The sequence below is a fragment of the Zonotrichia leucophrys genome, chromosome 7 (assembly GCF_028769735.1).
Source record: "Zonotrichia leucophrys gambelii isolate GWCS_2022_RI chromosome 7, RI_Zleu_2.0, whole genome shotgun sequence".
NCBI classification, from domain to species: domain Eukaryota; kingdom Metazoa; phylum Chordata; class Aves; order Passeriformes; family Passerellidae; genus Zonotrichia; species Zonotrichia leucophrys.
Window position 1 is genome coordinate 18557975 of NC_088177.1, and position 16142 is coordinate 18574116.

The 16142-nt window shown below is 39.9% G+C and overlaps 1 protein-coding gene and 1 long non-coding RNA gene across 2 annotated transcripts; one reads left to right on the top strand and one right to left on the bottom strand.

The window, feature by feature from the left end:
• Positions 1–324: 324 nt before the first annotated feature.
• Positions 325–10217, bottom strand: LOC135450494 (uncharacterized). Its single transcript, XR_010441080.1, has 3 exons — positions 10083–10217; positions 8866–9035; positions 325–423 (listed from the first exon to the last, which is right to left on the bottom strand). It is a non-coding gene; the product is annotated as an uncharacterized LOC135450494 (long non-coding RNA).
• Positions 10218–10467: 250 nt separating this feature from the next.
• On the top strand, positions 10468–15903 carry C7H2orf69 (chromosome 7 C2orf69 homolog). The gene is made up of 2 exons (XM_064718865.1): positions 10468–10804; positions 12450–15903. Exons 1-2 carry the CDS (start codon positions 10484–10486, stop codon positions 13287–13289), a joined length of 1161 nt encoding a protein of 386 aa, XP_064574935.1. The 5' UTR covers positions 10468–10483; the 3' UTR covers positions 13290–15903.
• The last annotated feature ends 239 nt before the right edge of the window (positions 15904–16142 follow it).

A 16142-nucleotide genomic window follows, 5' to 3' on the forward strand; every position in this document is an offset into this window, starting at 1 on the left:
TCCTGCTTTAGACACCCAGAAGAAACATGAAATTTCTTACAAATCTTTTATAAGAACTCTTCCTGAACCACTGACCCCAATTCCAAGACATGAAGCCATTTATGGCTAGTCAAGGCATTCTATTCCTGGCAAGAACAACAAAAAAAATCCTTTTAATATACATGCATTTCCCTTTTGTTAGCTTGCAGAGACATCCATTTCCTTCTGAAATATCAATAAGAAATGAAAAAAAAATTTTTTTCAGATTTGTCACCCTTTTTATCTACCCCAATCCTCTTCCTCTCAGAAGAAAAGTAAACCAAAACACTAAGGAGGTAAATTACTTACATGAAGAAAGCTCATTGTAGGAAAACATATCTACCCAGTAATTCAGTTCTGTTGATTGCCTCAGTCACTGGTGAGAGTGCCATTCTGTAGACTGATCTGGAAAGAATGATTTAAAAAGAGGGACACAGTCAGGAATTTAAATGCTCTTGACTACTGACACACTTTGCTAATCTATCTTGAGAAGGTCAGTTAACTTCATTGTGAATTTCCAAAAGGATATATTAATTTTATCCATCTTTAAATAAGATTTTCATCTCCTCTTCAAAGCCATTCCAAAAAGGGCTATGCATTCATTTGTTACTAAAGCCAAAAGATTGTCAGATGGGGGCAGGTAAATTGTGATATTCTATGGCAATATGTGACACCATTCCCTAATTAAACCATTGGAATAAAACACAGTAATTAACAAGAAATTATTCTGGATTCACACGGTTCATTTGTGCTTCCACGAACACAGCAATTTAGGACTATTTATGTTCATACACTTCACAATTCAATAAAGGAAAGCTTTCAATGCCAAGATTTAAAATCCATATGTTAAAAATATATGATTACACATACATGCATCTTATAAAGGGAGATGGAAATTGCTCTCCTTTTGCAAAACTACCTAGTGCCTTTCACTAAGGCACACTATGCTTACAGTCCTTCAGAGTGACTCCAGCTAGAGCCATCCAAGCAGTCTTCTCTCCATGGTCAGGAGCTGCTCTTTAAAGTACAGCTCTGCTGACTGAGGACAGACATATGGGAGGTATCTTCAAGAACACAGTATTAAAAATATTCAGTCTTCATGCAAAGTCAGTCTAGTTTCTTTGACTCCAGGTGACATCTTAATCACAAATATCCAATATAGTCATGCTTAATTTCTTTTCCTTTATTGCAGTTGCTAAAAATGAAGACCTTTTACAAATGCGGGTCTTTATTGAAAACAGACAAGATGTACTTCATTAGCTCCCTTTTATCCACCCACATCAGATTCATTGTCCATGTTACAAAGTAACACCTAAATAATAATTCATGTTCCAAAGATGGGCCTCTTGGCCTTCCTGTTGAGCGTTCTGCATGAAAGAGCAAGAAAAATGAGCTAATTTCAGAAAGACTAAACTTTCCACTACTCAAAAAGGAGCCTAAGAGATAACTACACAAATTTCTTTCAGCAGCAAGTAATGATTGGCATATACTTTTCTTCAGGCAAGAACAATTAAATTAATGTATCACTGTGTTTTAGAATGATCAAAACCGAATCCATGTTCAAGATTTTAGCTCCAAAACTTTGAAATACAATTAATGAGCACTTCTCTCTCCAAGTCACCAACGTCTGTTGCTCAAGAATAAGATGTTAAAGTTCAGTCTCCTGGACTCAACTTCACACTGCAGAAAAAAAGGAACTATTCTTATGGCTTTGGGACAACAGCACATTTAACAAAAGTTTCCTAGCTGCACACAAAATGAAAACATCTTGCTTGTAACATTCCTTTTAGCAAGCACTTCAACAAGAGTCTCCAGATTATAATCAAGCTTCTAACCGAAAGAATAAATGCTGAGTCCTATTTATAAGAAAAGTGGGATAAGTCAACCAATTCTAAATGTTCTGCTATTCACTGCCAACTAGATCAAATTCATCTTCTGAATTAAATATATAAAAAACAATTAAAATATTTTCAACTGTTTACAGTATCAATCCAAACCAAAATACCAGTACCTTAGAAGACCAGATTTTAAAATGAGAGAAAAACAAAGTGAACATTATATGGACCCAAAAGCATACACTGCATTCCTGATTTATTTGCCATAATTCTATTGAAAAAGGCCTGTGGTCCTGTATGTCAGGCAATCCTTCCTAGGTGTAGCTGATATTTCTTTTGTTCTGGTTTGATCAGAAGTCCTTGTTGGAGGTTCTCTAAGCATCCCCAGCACTTAACTCTTACTGGGCCCAATTCTCTTCTTTTTCTACAAATGACATCTGGCCAAGATCTACACTAGAACCTTTTGTGTAACTTTTCTTCAGCAGATAAAGATTTTGTATTTCTATTGCTTTGCAAAGAATAAATGTCTTTATAAGAGAGTTTACTTATGCTGACATTCAGCACCTCCCACACCTTACAAAATGGAAGGGGGAATAATTATTATGTGATTCTAGTGATCCATCAAAGACTGATGAATCACAATAATGGTTTTAATAACTGACCAGCAATCCAAAGCTTGAATGACTAATGTACACTTTTCATGTTTTAAAGCTTATCACTAGAAATGTGCCTAAAAGTGCCAGGAGGAGAGTCCTATCGCAACAGACAAACTTAATCCATGCTGCAAAGGGCTGAAGATCCACTCATTATTTGTCTGTTCATGAAAAACACAAGACATTGTATTGCAGATTGACACAATTCTGATATCTAATTCGTGGCCTACTCACTCCTAATAAATCCCACAGAGAAACAAAAATTGTTTGAAAACAGTTTGCAAATAAATCAAATTATTTTAGTTAGTTATTCAGTGCTAAAGTCCTACTAATTTCCTTACGGATAAAGTAAACACAAAGCTTCAAGTTTCCCTGGCAATGCTGCCACTTAAAAACAGGCAAAAAAATAGGACAAATCCCCCCACCACTGCAAACCATCCAGCTGGTGATCCTGATAGCTACAGACTACAGTTAACTGATAGTGATGTAAACTCCTTATGCCAGCTTACTTAAGCACAGAAGCACAAATGCACATAATTAAGATCTGATGTTTGCTTTTTCCTCCAAACACAAATGCAGTATTTGTGTTTGAGCACTGGCAGTAACAACTGTGAACTGTGCTATTAATGTCTGATTTAAAAATGCTTGTGGCAGAATCCTGTCTAGAGGAACAAAAATAAAATGTATTCAGACAAAGCAACAGTGAAAAGTGCATTAAGAAAATTAAAAGCAGTGATTACAGAAGAAAATCATGTATTCTCCTGTCAGAAAGTTATTTATGTATAACATTTCTTAAAATGGATCCAAACACTGCCATTCTCAATAAAAATTAAATTTCTGAGAGGATATATTTTTAAAGTATATGGGAATCCTTGTTTTATTAAAAGGGAGAAATACAGTTCAGTACCCTTCTTGCTTATTTTCCTCAAGCATTTTTCAGTTTAAATAAATTGGTACTAAAGGGTCCAGGAACCTAGATGAACTTATGGCTTCATTTATTAACTCAGGTTTAAGAATTTGTAGCTCAAAAAAAATACATCACAGAACTGAGGCTTCGTAACTTCAGTAAGGGACACAATGAAAACTGTATGCAGCTTGAAGAAGCATTTCACACTAAACTGAGGCATTCATTTACTAGTATCACTGTGTTTTAGAATGATCAAAACCGAATCCATGTTCAAGATTTTAGCTCCAAAACTTTGAAATACAATTAATGAGCACTTCTCTCTCCAAGTCATCAACGTCTGTTGCTCAAGAATAAGATGACAGCCTCCCAAAATGACTTCTGGCTCTAAATCAGTATCTGAAGGTGCATCCTTTCATTGAGGATCCATGGATTCCAGCTGTCTGTTGCAAGTGGCTATAGCAGGACTATGTGAAATTGTCCTCTCACCTGTTCCTATTGAAGCCCTCTGTAGTGTTTGCTAATGTAGTATAAAAGCATGCTACAGCTTAGTCTTTTCTGTGAGATATGCACACAAAAATATTCTGGCAATTGTTGTTCTGAGCTTTTCAGGCCATACAAGGCTGAACACAGCTAAAGCAGAGGCTTTGGAAAGCCAAAGCATCCTGCCAAAATTTTTCAATTCATATTGTTTTTTAGTCAATTGCTTCCTTTTCAGTCAATTGCAATTCACTCACATTGCTTCCACTGCTAGATTTAACAAAAACAAGTTCTCCCAAGGTAGCACTAAATAAGTCTTGGTAAGTTAAGGAGAGTTTTTTGTTTGGTGATATGGGATTTTTTAAATGCTTGTTTGATTTGTGGTTTTAGTGGGCTCTTTTCCCTCAGAAAAACACAAAAGGGCAAACCTATACCAGCTAGCAACACTGAATGTCACTGGGTATTCTGAAGATGGACTTTTATTCCAAATGCAGCTGAGTGATGTCTGCATAGGAACCTCCTAACAGAACAAAACATCATTCTGCATGTACTTCACAAGGCCTTAGAACAACAAGAGGACTAAAGAAGTTTCCTATCACAGGTAGATTTGGCTTTAGGTCAACATGGCCTGCAATTTGCTTTTCCAGTCTCAGGTGTCACATGTGCTTGCTTGAAATGAATTAGAGAATTACAGAATGGCTGAAGCTGTAGCATCCTGGGGCATCCTGAGACATCTAGACCAAGGCATCTTCTGCTAGCAGGTTGAGCTTGGGCAGATGGCTCAGGACATCTGAATGTCTCCACATTTGGAGACCCAGCCCAGTGTATCATCGCCCTTACAGGAAAGAAATATTTCCTTATATTTAAATATAGCTTCTTTTACATCAGACAAGTGGGAAATAAGCCTCATCTTCTAATCACAGAAAATTCTTTTGGGACAAGACTTAAAAACCCCTTGAAGAACATTAAAAAAAATAGATACAGTCTTAAATCAAAAGGAGTTGCTTTAATAAAAACAGATTGTTATGGGCATCACCTGGAGATGTACTTACCACTGCTGCTTGACTACTTTCATGCTCTAGAGGAAGATAAAAATTTGAGATTTCTAGTATGCAGTAAATAGCAAAAACTTCAATTCACCATACTGCACAAGCATATACATAATTTTCTGTCTGCATTTAAAAACAAGTCTTTTGATAAAGTTGATCAGAAGCATGAGCATAAATACTTCGATTAATAACTTAACTTAGAGATACCTAACTTAGAGATACCTTTACTTGCAGCTTTATATGTATTATATGTGCTGAAATATTCCAAGTCTTTCTACAAATAAAAGGGAAATTTCTCATCCATGTAAAGTACTAACTGTAACAGGATTATTTGCATTAAGAACAATGAAGAATTGCTTGATACTCTAAAGTAACAAACATTGCCTGTTACATACTTTCCATTGTCACTACATATTGGAGAATATAACTGGAAGTTGAAGAATCAGTATCCACTGGATATCATATGGCTAAGTCCATTATTTGATATAAACATATTATATTTAAATAATATTTTTTTACTATCAGCATCCCATAAACAAATGGGCTAGCACAGAGTCCTGAGCTTATGCAGTATTCTTCCTAAGAGAATACTGTGCTCTGACAAACAAATCATTTCAAGTTGAGGATCTACTTGCCTACTATTTGTGTAACGTACCATGCAACCAGCATCTCAAACCATTTTTGGAAGGAAAAACTAGAGTGGATGTGATATAAATTCCAGAAACCCATGGTGCAAGAATACTGTCTTTGGCCAAATTCTGACCTTATTTCTGTGCATGTGGCAATCCAAGTTAAAAAAAGGAATGGCAGAAATAAGTCTCATGTTGAATACATTGCAAATATACCCATCTACAAAGCCAGAATATTCTAAGGAAAAGAAGAAAGAAGGGAAATTGGGATACAAGCACACACAAGCCGAAATTTCAAACTTTCACTGACAAACCTCAGACTGCAGAAATTATTGGGGACTGAGCTTCATCCAATTCTTTAAGCAAAAAAATCCCCTTTTATTACACTCCTTGGGCCACTGTGCATTCTTTTAAATCCCAAACAGATTTCCTATTTATATTGATTTACACCAGGCAACACAGAGCTTCCTTAAATCCTAAGGTTTTTGTACACTTAGATAAAAAGCAAAGCACAGAAACTTGTCATTGTTCCATGAACAGCAGAACTACCAATTTTTTTTTTTTTTAGGAACTCCTGCCCTTTGCTCTTATTTTTTCTATTAAAGTAACTCCAGTGCTTCCTACTCATTGTGTCTTCTGAGCAGGACAGAGACAGCACAGGCAGGTTCCAGTGTGTAGTCACCACACTGAACTTCCAGCCTATGCTCAAACACACTGCATAAAAGCTGAATTCCCCCAGCTTTCCTTCAGTAGAGGCATTCATTTGAATAATCCTAATCTATTAATTCATCAATTTTCCCAGTTCTTCCAGATTAACTGTTCTGCAAGTCCTACTCTTCACTAACAGCAGCCAACAGAGACATGAAAAATGACTGATAGAAAGGTATTGGAAATATGGACAGAATCAAGATTAAACAAAACCAATTTCCACAGGGAAAAGAAAAAAAAAGGTACTGTTTTAAACAGTACAGTAGTTTCCAAATACTTTATACATGCCAATTTTTTCAGCACTAAAAAACCCAAGACCCTATATCCTGTTTTTTAGCAGCTTCTCCATGCAGCTGACACAGAAGAAACACAGATTTACTTGTCAGGCTCAAAAGCTTTTATTCCCACTTTCATACAACTCAGTAAATTGCCCAGAGAGTGATTTATTCTCTGCTATGATCTCCTGAATATCTTATACCTACACAAAAGATGGGTGCTGGCAGGCAGAGCTGGCAGTAGGAATTTCAGCAGAAGTAAATTGTCTAGTACTTACAATGCAGCATAATAGCTGTAATTTCATTTGAACTGTTGCCATTAATAGAGCTACAAGCCAAGACCTGGGCATTCATCACTGTGCAGCCACTGAGAATCCCTCTGTGCACGCTTCACCACAGATGCAGGGAGCTCAGTCCTGAAGTGCTACTGTACCTGAGAGAGTGACAAGCCAGGCCTGGCACTTTCTCTCACTACTGAAAGACACAGGTGGATATCAACTGCTAAGGAGTTTCCCATCAGGATTTAGCAGGTGTTTTCACAGCTATTCCCATCCTCTGCCAAAACGCAAACTAGCAATTTCAACACATATGCACTGGAAAATGTTTAAAAGGAAACTAAAATAAAGTACACAGGTATGCAAATATGTGCATATATACACTGCACATTAGTTGGGCAGGAAGAATGTTTTTCTGCAGCATGTTCCTCTGAAATATTGCATGTCCTACATATGAAGGCATAGAAATTCAAATACCTTAAATACTTGGCTAAAGGTATCACATCAGCAGGTAGCTGTTCTTCACCTAGACTTTTGGTGAAGCAAATATTAAAGTGGTTTCACTTAAGTGCTATGATTAAAACAAACTACAGGTTGTTTTCTTAGTCTAAAAAAAGTATACAACCTGAATTCTATTCTATGTTGTTTACATATGCCCTGAATGGAAGCTCAGGATTAGAATACATGCTATAAAGGCAATTTCAGAAAAATTGCCTTGAGTATAGCAAAGACAACTTTTGCTGTGTATCCTTTCTACTCAGAAACTGCAGATTTGGCTGTCTCTGACAGGTTAAACGAATTAACCACCCTGCAGGCAGCCCCAAGGGTCTATATGGGAACTCAGACACTGAAGAGGTGAAAAAGCCATTAGCTCACTCCAGAGGAATTATTTATTATATGCATGTCTCTCATCACTGCTAATCAACCATGATAGACATGCTTTCTGCCAAACTCCCTGAGGTGTAAACATCTCCAAAGTCTAAAAAAATGCTATATACTTCACATCCCTGTCCTACCTACAGGAGGGGGAAATGGGCACTGAACTGCACATGCAGGACAGGCTGTTCTACTGGCAGCCCAGAGGTCAGTGACTGATCCTGTGTATGAGAACTGTGAGGGCTGCTGTGGGCAAAGAAGAGCAGATGTGGTAAGTGAAGTAGCATGTAAAAAGAAAAGGTCCTTCTTACAATAATAGAGAGCATAACAAGCAAACAATTAGTAAATAGAAAAATGGAGACATGAAGCATCACAGAAAAAGGACAAACATGAAGGCTGACAAAGGCCTATCAAAAATACAGTATTTTGTGCCTCCATTGGGTGATATGTGTAAGGATTAATACACTCAGTTATTGAATCTACTTGCATACTACAACAGCCACATGACAAAGATTGGAAGCAAACTCAGAGCAACCAGTCACCATTATAATTTATAATATGTCACAAAAGATTTCTTGGATCTTCTTGAGAGTAGGAATAAATCGGTGATTTCTATTTTAAGTGGGAAAAACAGGTGATGTACATCATTATTTCCTATAATCAAAAGCGAGTCCATTTCACAATTTTGGACATGGTCTATGTCTGAATTCTGACTAAGATAGGGACTTATTTCCATGCTCTCCCATAAGGCTCATGTAGCATTTTGGATGAAGATGAAAGCCTGTCTACAACCTTATGCATTAGCTTTAGTTGCTTGGTCCCAGTTGCATCATGAATACACCATGGTTAAATAAGTATTTCTGGGCAGAAGTACCAGCATGCCCTTTTGGTTACTGTAACTACCCCCACAATGTGAATAATGCCTGTAAAACTCTTCTGGGCAAGCTAATCTCTCATCTGCAGAAACCACTGGAGAGAACACAGGCCACCAGAGGAGAAGAGCACAGATTTTTCTCCACAGTGCTGACAGTAATTATTCATGTTTCTCAACAATAATTACCAAATTTAAAACTTTCTTCTGCCTGACCACTTCTCTCTAGTGGATCCCTGCTTTTTCATCAGTTATCAATAATCATAATAGAGCTGTGCCTGTGCAAACAAACCTTAGAAATCAAGGTCCACATATCCAGATTTTCGGAGCACAGCCATTTTCCTCTATTTCTGTAGGCATTTTTTGGAAATTATCTGCCTCATATGAGAAAAGCAGAGCACTAGTTTCTTCTTATGCACATGCATTTCAAAGATCTTATCCAGTATTTCTTCAGCAGAGTACCTAGTAGAGAACAGAAGTGAGAAGGTTCCATTAGCCCACCTAATTCAGTTTTAGTGTCAGCATGGACTTGAACAGCTCAAAATTGGACTGAGAAAATCTGTCTCCACGAACTGAAACAAACAGTTGAGTGAAGGAGCTAGAGATGTTTTCTTAAAAAATTTTGCTTCATTAGCAGAAGGATTGTGAAAGTTTCCACTCGGATCATAGCCTTAGGGCATACTCACAGAGAAAAAAAAATCTGGAAAACATCCTACAACAATACGTCCAGAATTCAAACCAGGCGAAAGAGGATGTGCTTGGGAAAACGCCGAAGCGAGCACCTGAGTGTTTCTGTTCCGACACGGGCTCTCCAAACCGCGCCGCACTGCGCCACCTGCTGGTCACCAAATATTGGATTTTTTTCCTAGTCTTTGAGAAAAAAGCTGTAATCGCATAAAAAATACCTTTCATACAAAAACGTCGGGAGAGCTAGGATTAAAAAAAAAAAAAAAAGCTGTTTTAATAAAAAACCTAAATCACCAAAAAATTTAATTAATCTCTGCTATTCATATAAACGTGAAAAAGCCACTCTGAAGTATTCTGCTGCTTTCTAGCTTGCTACACTAACAAATAACCTTAACGTCACCATATGTCTTTGTTGAATTTTCCGACAAGAAGAAACCAGTCGATAGTTTGATTACTTGATTAAGCAATTAGTGCTTAATTAACTCTCCTTTTTTGAGTGCCTCAGCTGACAGGAGACCGGTTTTGTGTTTGGCTGTTTTGTAGGCTTGCATAAAAGTGTTTTTAAGTGGACTAGGAAAACAGATTAACAGAAAAAACACGTGAAATATCAAAATTCTAGAAAAAGGAAACTTAAATGCTTAAAAGAAACCAAAGGCTCTGTTTCCTTGCTTTGTTTGCCTTGTAAAATACAAGAGTTCTCACCAGCACACGTGAAAGCTTTTCTTCCAACGCAGCAGAACTAGTGTATCCAAACCCAGTATTTCAAAGCTATCTTTTTATTTACTTTTTCTCACACAACGAGCACCTTTAGGAGGCACATACCTTCCAGTTAGGAAATTAACTGCTCCACGTGGAGCACTAGATCCTTTCTGTAAGTTCCACAGCCCCACACCCCGCGGCGTCGCTGCCCTGCGGAGGAGGCTCCGCGGCCGCTGCCCCATCCCGAGGCTCCCTCAGGGCTGCCGGCTCAGGCACCGCCCCGCGGGAAGCACGAGCGCACCCTCTCCCTCGCGGCCCCACGCGCTTCCCGCCGCCGCCTTTTGAACAGCTTCGTGACGTCATCGAGGGGCGGGCGCACGTGCTACGCCCCCTGCCGGGTCCCTCCCGGGGAGCCCATGGGCGGGTCCGATGGGCGGGGCCGGGGACGGGCCCGTTCGAGGGGCGGGGCTGGGGCGGTGCGCAGGCGCGGCGCGCGGGCGGGCGGCGCGCGGAGCGGTGCTCCCATGAGCCGGCGCTGCCGCTCGGCCGCCGCCGTGCTGCTGCGGGGGCTTACCGGCCCTGCCGCGCTGTGCCTAGGCAGCGCCATGAGCCTCTGCGGGGCGCCGGCCGCCTGCGCCGCGGGGCCTGCGGGCGGCGGCGGCGGCAGCAGCAGCGGCGGGGGATCCTCCGCGGCGCGGCTGAGCCCGCCGTGGCTGCGGCTGCCCGAGGTGCCGGGCGCTGAGCCGCACCGCACCAACGAGCTGCTGCTGCTGCTGCCGCCGGCCCCGCGCGGCCCGGCCGCGGCGCCGCAGCACCACGTCGTGTACTTCCCGGGGGACGTGCAGGTACGGGGCGCGGGGCGATGGGGGCCCGGGTGGCGGAGCGGGAGCGGGGAAGCGGCGCCGGAAGGGCTGTGCGGGTGGGCAGTGCCCGGCTCCCGCCGCGGCCGTCGGAGCATCTCGCTGCTCCGCACGGTCGGGCACGGGGAGCGGGAACGGGCCCTTCGAAAAACCTCGGCTGGAGCAGTAGGGGAGGGGAGGAGAGGAGAGTCGTCCTCACAGAATCACTTAGGTTGGAGATCACCGAGTCCAGCCTATGACCAACACCACCACACCTGCTACCCTGGCGCCGAGTGCCATGTCCGGTCTTTCCTCCACCACCTCCTGGGCAATCCATCCTGTCTGTGAAGGGTGCTTCCTAATGTCCAACCTAAACTTCCCCTGGCACAACCTAAAACTGTGTCCTCTCGACGCCTGAAAGAAGACACCGACCCCGTCTGGCTACAGTTCCTTTCAGGGACTTAGAGCGAGCAGCAAGGGCTCCCCCTGAGCTGCTCTTGTCCAGGCTGAACGCCCCCAGCTGCTCCTCACAGGACTTGTGCTCCAGCCCCGTCACCAGCCCCACTGCCCTTCTCTGGGCTCGCTCCAGCCCTGGAGCGCTGCCTGAGGGTGACAGTGACAGGGATGGCAGTGTCTGGAAGCGTGGCAGAGAGTGTCAATGCCCGGTTATTCTCCCCAGGCAGAGCACCGTGCAGGTGTATGGACATCCCAGACCCTGCCCTTTGGGAATTCGACAGGCACTGACACTTTCTCAGCCTGTCCTGAGAAGGCACCTGTGGTCTCTGGAGTTGGCGAGAAATTGCAGAGACTGAAGTGCTGTCCCCGAGCATGTGGTTATGTGTTATCTCTAACATAACATGTTCTGGTGGCCAGCTAATCTCTATTGTCATTACTGCTTCTCAAAAGCAGGGGTAGTGCCTTCTTCTTCAAGGGAAAATGGCTTTCCCTTCTGCCAGGTAAAGAGGCAGCATTTTGTGGGTTTTTATTTTAAGGATTGGGATGGCCTATGAAGACTTGTCTGTTTGCCATTCTTGCATATGGCTTCATTATTCCTTAGTAAAATAAATGAACTGGTATTCTTTGCCATTAAGATTTCAGACATGAGGTTCATTCAAGACCTGGGGTTTAATTTCTTTCCAAAAATGCCCTCTATGCATGTGAATAAGGCAGCAAAAATTTCCTACAGCTGAATGAGAGGGGATATTTTTGTTTCTGTATAAAAATCCAGAAAACTTGCTACAAAGTTTTAAGTCTGTTTTTATTTTGTAGTAAGATAATCAGTATTTCTGTAGATAGAGATAATACAGTAAAATTATGTATTCTGTGTCATACTAAGTTGAATAATACTTTAATTTTCTTTTGGTGTGAAGTCAACAAAAATTATTAATATTTTCATGTGCTGACTTTATTGTATTGATCTTGGGGGTATTAAAAATATGTTGTAAAAATATAAAAGTAAGCAAGTCAAAATATACCAGTTTCTTTTATGTGTTTCTTGTTGTGCAAACTTAGAAAGTAGGAGCCTCTAATGCATGGGGTTTTTTTACAGTCCTTTCTGTAAAAAAGTACTCCTTTCTCCTTTATGAACAGGAGTACATTGAAGCTGAATCTTTTCACAATGTAGTAATGCTTTTTTTTTTTAATTTTTCAGAACTATCATGACATCATGTCTTGCCACCCAGAAAACTTTCAGTGGGAGCACTGGAGTTTTGAAAATGTTGCTACCATACTGGCTCGCCGGTTCCCCAATAGCTTTATTTGGGTCATAAAATGTTCTCGAATGCACCTGCACAAATTCAGCTGTTATGACAATTTTGTGACAAGTAACATGTTTGGAGCACCAGAGCACAGCACTGACTTTGGAGCTTTCAAGCATCTCAGTGCTTTGCTGGTTAATGCATTCAGACTCTCTCAGAATATTCTGCTGTCCCAGAAAAGTGTGCACGGTGTCAGCAAGGATGCAAAAATAGCTGCTTGTAAATCACAGCCACAGTCTGTTCCTACAACAAATGGCTGCTCCTCCAAAGAAAGGGAGAGAGATTGTGAATGCTCTAATAATTCTGCTGCCAACGTCATGGTCCCCTCTGCTGTAGGTGCAGCATCCTTTACTTTGATTGGCTTCAGTAAAGGCTGTGTGGTTTTGAACCAGCTGCTTTATGAGCTGAAGGAAGCCAAAACAGACAAGAATACAGATGCCTTCTTAAAAAACATAAAAGCAATTTACTGGCTGGATGGTGGTCACTCGGGAGGAAGCAACACTTGGGTTACTCACCCTGAAATGCTGAAAGAACTTGCAGAAACAGGAATTAAAGTTCATGCTCACGTTACACCTTACCAAGTGTTTGACACAATGAGGTCATGGATTGGGAGAGAGCATGAGAAATTTGTACACATACTTGAAGAATTTGGTGTGGAAATAAATGATCAACTGCATTTTGCTGATGAAGTTCCCTCCTTAGACAACCACTTCAGAGTTCATGAAGTATTTTGAGACTGTATATATATGAACAATATATTCTTTGTAGAACCACTTTTAACACTGTAAATGTTGTCATCTAGATTTTCAGCTTTGAGCAGATGCTTTCTAAACAGAATACTAAATCAGTTCTGTGTTGCTAATAGATGCTATATATAAATTTCTGTAGCATAAAAAGGCTTATTGGGATCCCATAACTATAACAGATGTTGATTTATGATTCCTGGGAAAAAGTGTTATGAAGAACAATCCTATGCATGTTTTTTTGTTAAATGTGAATATTTATTCCTAAACTGTTGGCAGAATTTTTAGTCCTGGATGTCTAATATATACTGCATTTAATGGGACTATAAAGTACTTGGGAATTTCAGATGTGTCGATACTTCAGTTGAGTGCTTCCAGGGCTAAAATTATTGCTCTTTGTCAATAACAGATGTAAGGTTAGTTTTTTGGCTTAAGGAACTTGATTGTAAGAAGAATGTTAGTTATATATTTTGTGGAGACTTGTTTTATTAGGTAATTAAATCTTCCAGTTTTGTAACATTTTTCCTGTTTGAAACAAAGTCACAAATACTCACCTTTGGAATAATAGTGCCAATACATTTCTCTTCCTTATGTGCGCCTCGCCATTTCTGTCACTCTGAAGTTTGATGAATGAATTGTGTAGTATCTGCTAGTGAACAGCCATTTCACCTGGGGGTTTGAAAATTGTGATGTAGCTATGTTAAGTAACCAGGAATGTTGATTAGGGTGTAGCTTGTTCCGTGCTTCAAGATGCCTTGCTGTTGCTTTGCTAACTTCTGTAAGGACCAGCAGTGATACCTTTGTTATCACTTCAAGGGGTGATGTCCCTACCTTGGGATGGCAAGGTTGTACTTGGTAATTGCTGCATTGATGTTGCTCTTAATCAAACCATAAGCACATAATCTGTTACAAGTTGCAGTAAAAAAAATTCAGACTGTCTTGAGTGTAGCTCTTTCAAAATGCCTCAGTTTTAAAATCTGTTATCTCCTTTAAATGTACTGTAGTAGTTGCTTCTAGAGCCATCCAAAAACCTTTTTGGAGCCTATTTTTTCCTGCAGAAAAAAGCCCCTCTAAATAAAAAGCCAGCCAGATTTGATACAAAATATGTCATCTGGTTCAGACACCAAACCTGAGTGTACTTAAGAAAGATATACTGAAAGATGGACAATGATGGTATTAATGGAACTTTTCTACTGTTGCAAGTAATTTCCCATTTAGCTACAAAGCTTAAAATCATCCTTAAAGACAACTGCAACTATTAACAATGAACCAGTAACTCCAAATGGTTTTGGATTTCCTGGAAGTATAGGAATACAAAAGCAAGTTAGCAAACCTCTGTGAAGATTACACAAACAATTGTGGCTAAGTTCTGAAAAAAGGCATTTTATTCAACTTTGGCTGTATGTTTGATGGCTTAGTGACATCTCTGCCCTGCTCCTTGTTTCCCATGACTCTTACACTGTGGAAAGGAAGTTTCTTCTATTGGCATCATTAAAACTTATAAGGTTCCCTGTAGACATCTTTTGGCAGAAATTGTGCACATCAGTGATCACTGAATAATGAGAAAAGTGTGTTGTACTCCTAAGAAAATTTTCTTAACACTCAAAAGATTAAGGGTGATACAAAGGATTATGCATGCAGTGTGCACCTTACAATTTGAAAGAGAACTCTATCACTAATAATTAGATTAATGTACCTAGTTCATCAAAAGAAATCTGTTTTAATTGATGGAGAAAAGTGCAATATGCGAACAAACTCTAAAGAACCTGAAATTTAGTTCCATCTGCTTTTTTATTTTAGGCTGTTTCTTGGAGATTACATTCAATCCTATTTGTTGATTACCATCTTAATAGGCTTATAACAACTTCTTAATTTGTTTCAAGGAACATTTTTTCCCTTTATGGTCCTTTTGATAATATTTGCAGCATACAGCATATGTGAGGAATTTTTCTGTAAAGGAAATATGGGTCACCTAAAGAAGTGGTTTTAATAGAAAGCCTGCAAATGTCTTGAAATATATTTAACCATCCCCTTACAAAATAGTATTTTTAAAAGTAAACCAACAAAAACCCCAGAATTTTCTATTGCTTTTGCTCCCTCAGTTTTAGACTGACTAGGCTAAGTTGGGTGTGCTAACACTTGCCCAATCTAATAACACTGCAGATCACAGACCAATTTCTAAACAATTCTGTGCCTGCCAAAACATCAAAACTACGTTGCTGCAAGCTTTTGGAAATAGCTATTAAAATATTGACATTGTCTTCAAAAGTTTCTGGATGGCTGTCCTGTTAAAATAATACTAACCTGTTTGATGGAGGCTGCCTACAATAACTGTTAAATAGGCTCAAGTGTTGCTGCATTACTTTGAAGAATAGGCACTTTGTTGTAAAACTAATCTTGTTATGAGACCTCGTGTTGTGGAGGGAAAACTGACTGGTTGTTTTTCATTCTTTAAACAGCTGTAGTACTCTGTTGGAATGTGCCTCTGTCATTCATTACAATGCATGCTAAAAATAAATTTTGCAAACTATGTAGAAAATAAACTATTTCTAATGGGTGAAACCACTTTGATGTGAGTATAAAACCATTAAACAAGGAATGTGCAGTTTTGTGGATTAAGTTTTAGCAGGTGTTTGTGGAGACCTAGTTTTAAAAATCAGATTTATTTGATGACTTGTCTTCAAGGAAGCTTTGTATTTGTGTAGTCAGCATCCATAATTTTAAAACAGCTTTCTGGCATCTCACAAACACAGGAAAGCTGGCATGAAGCAGTCAAGGGTGGGACATTTCTGTGTTAGGATAAAATGGGTCATAGTTTGCATATGCCCATTTTTCAACATTAAC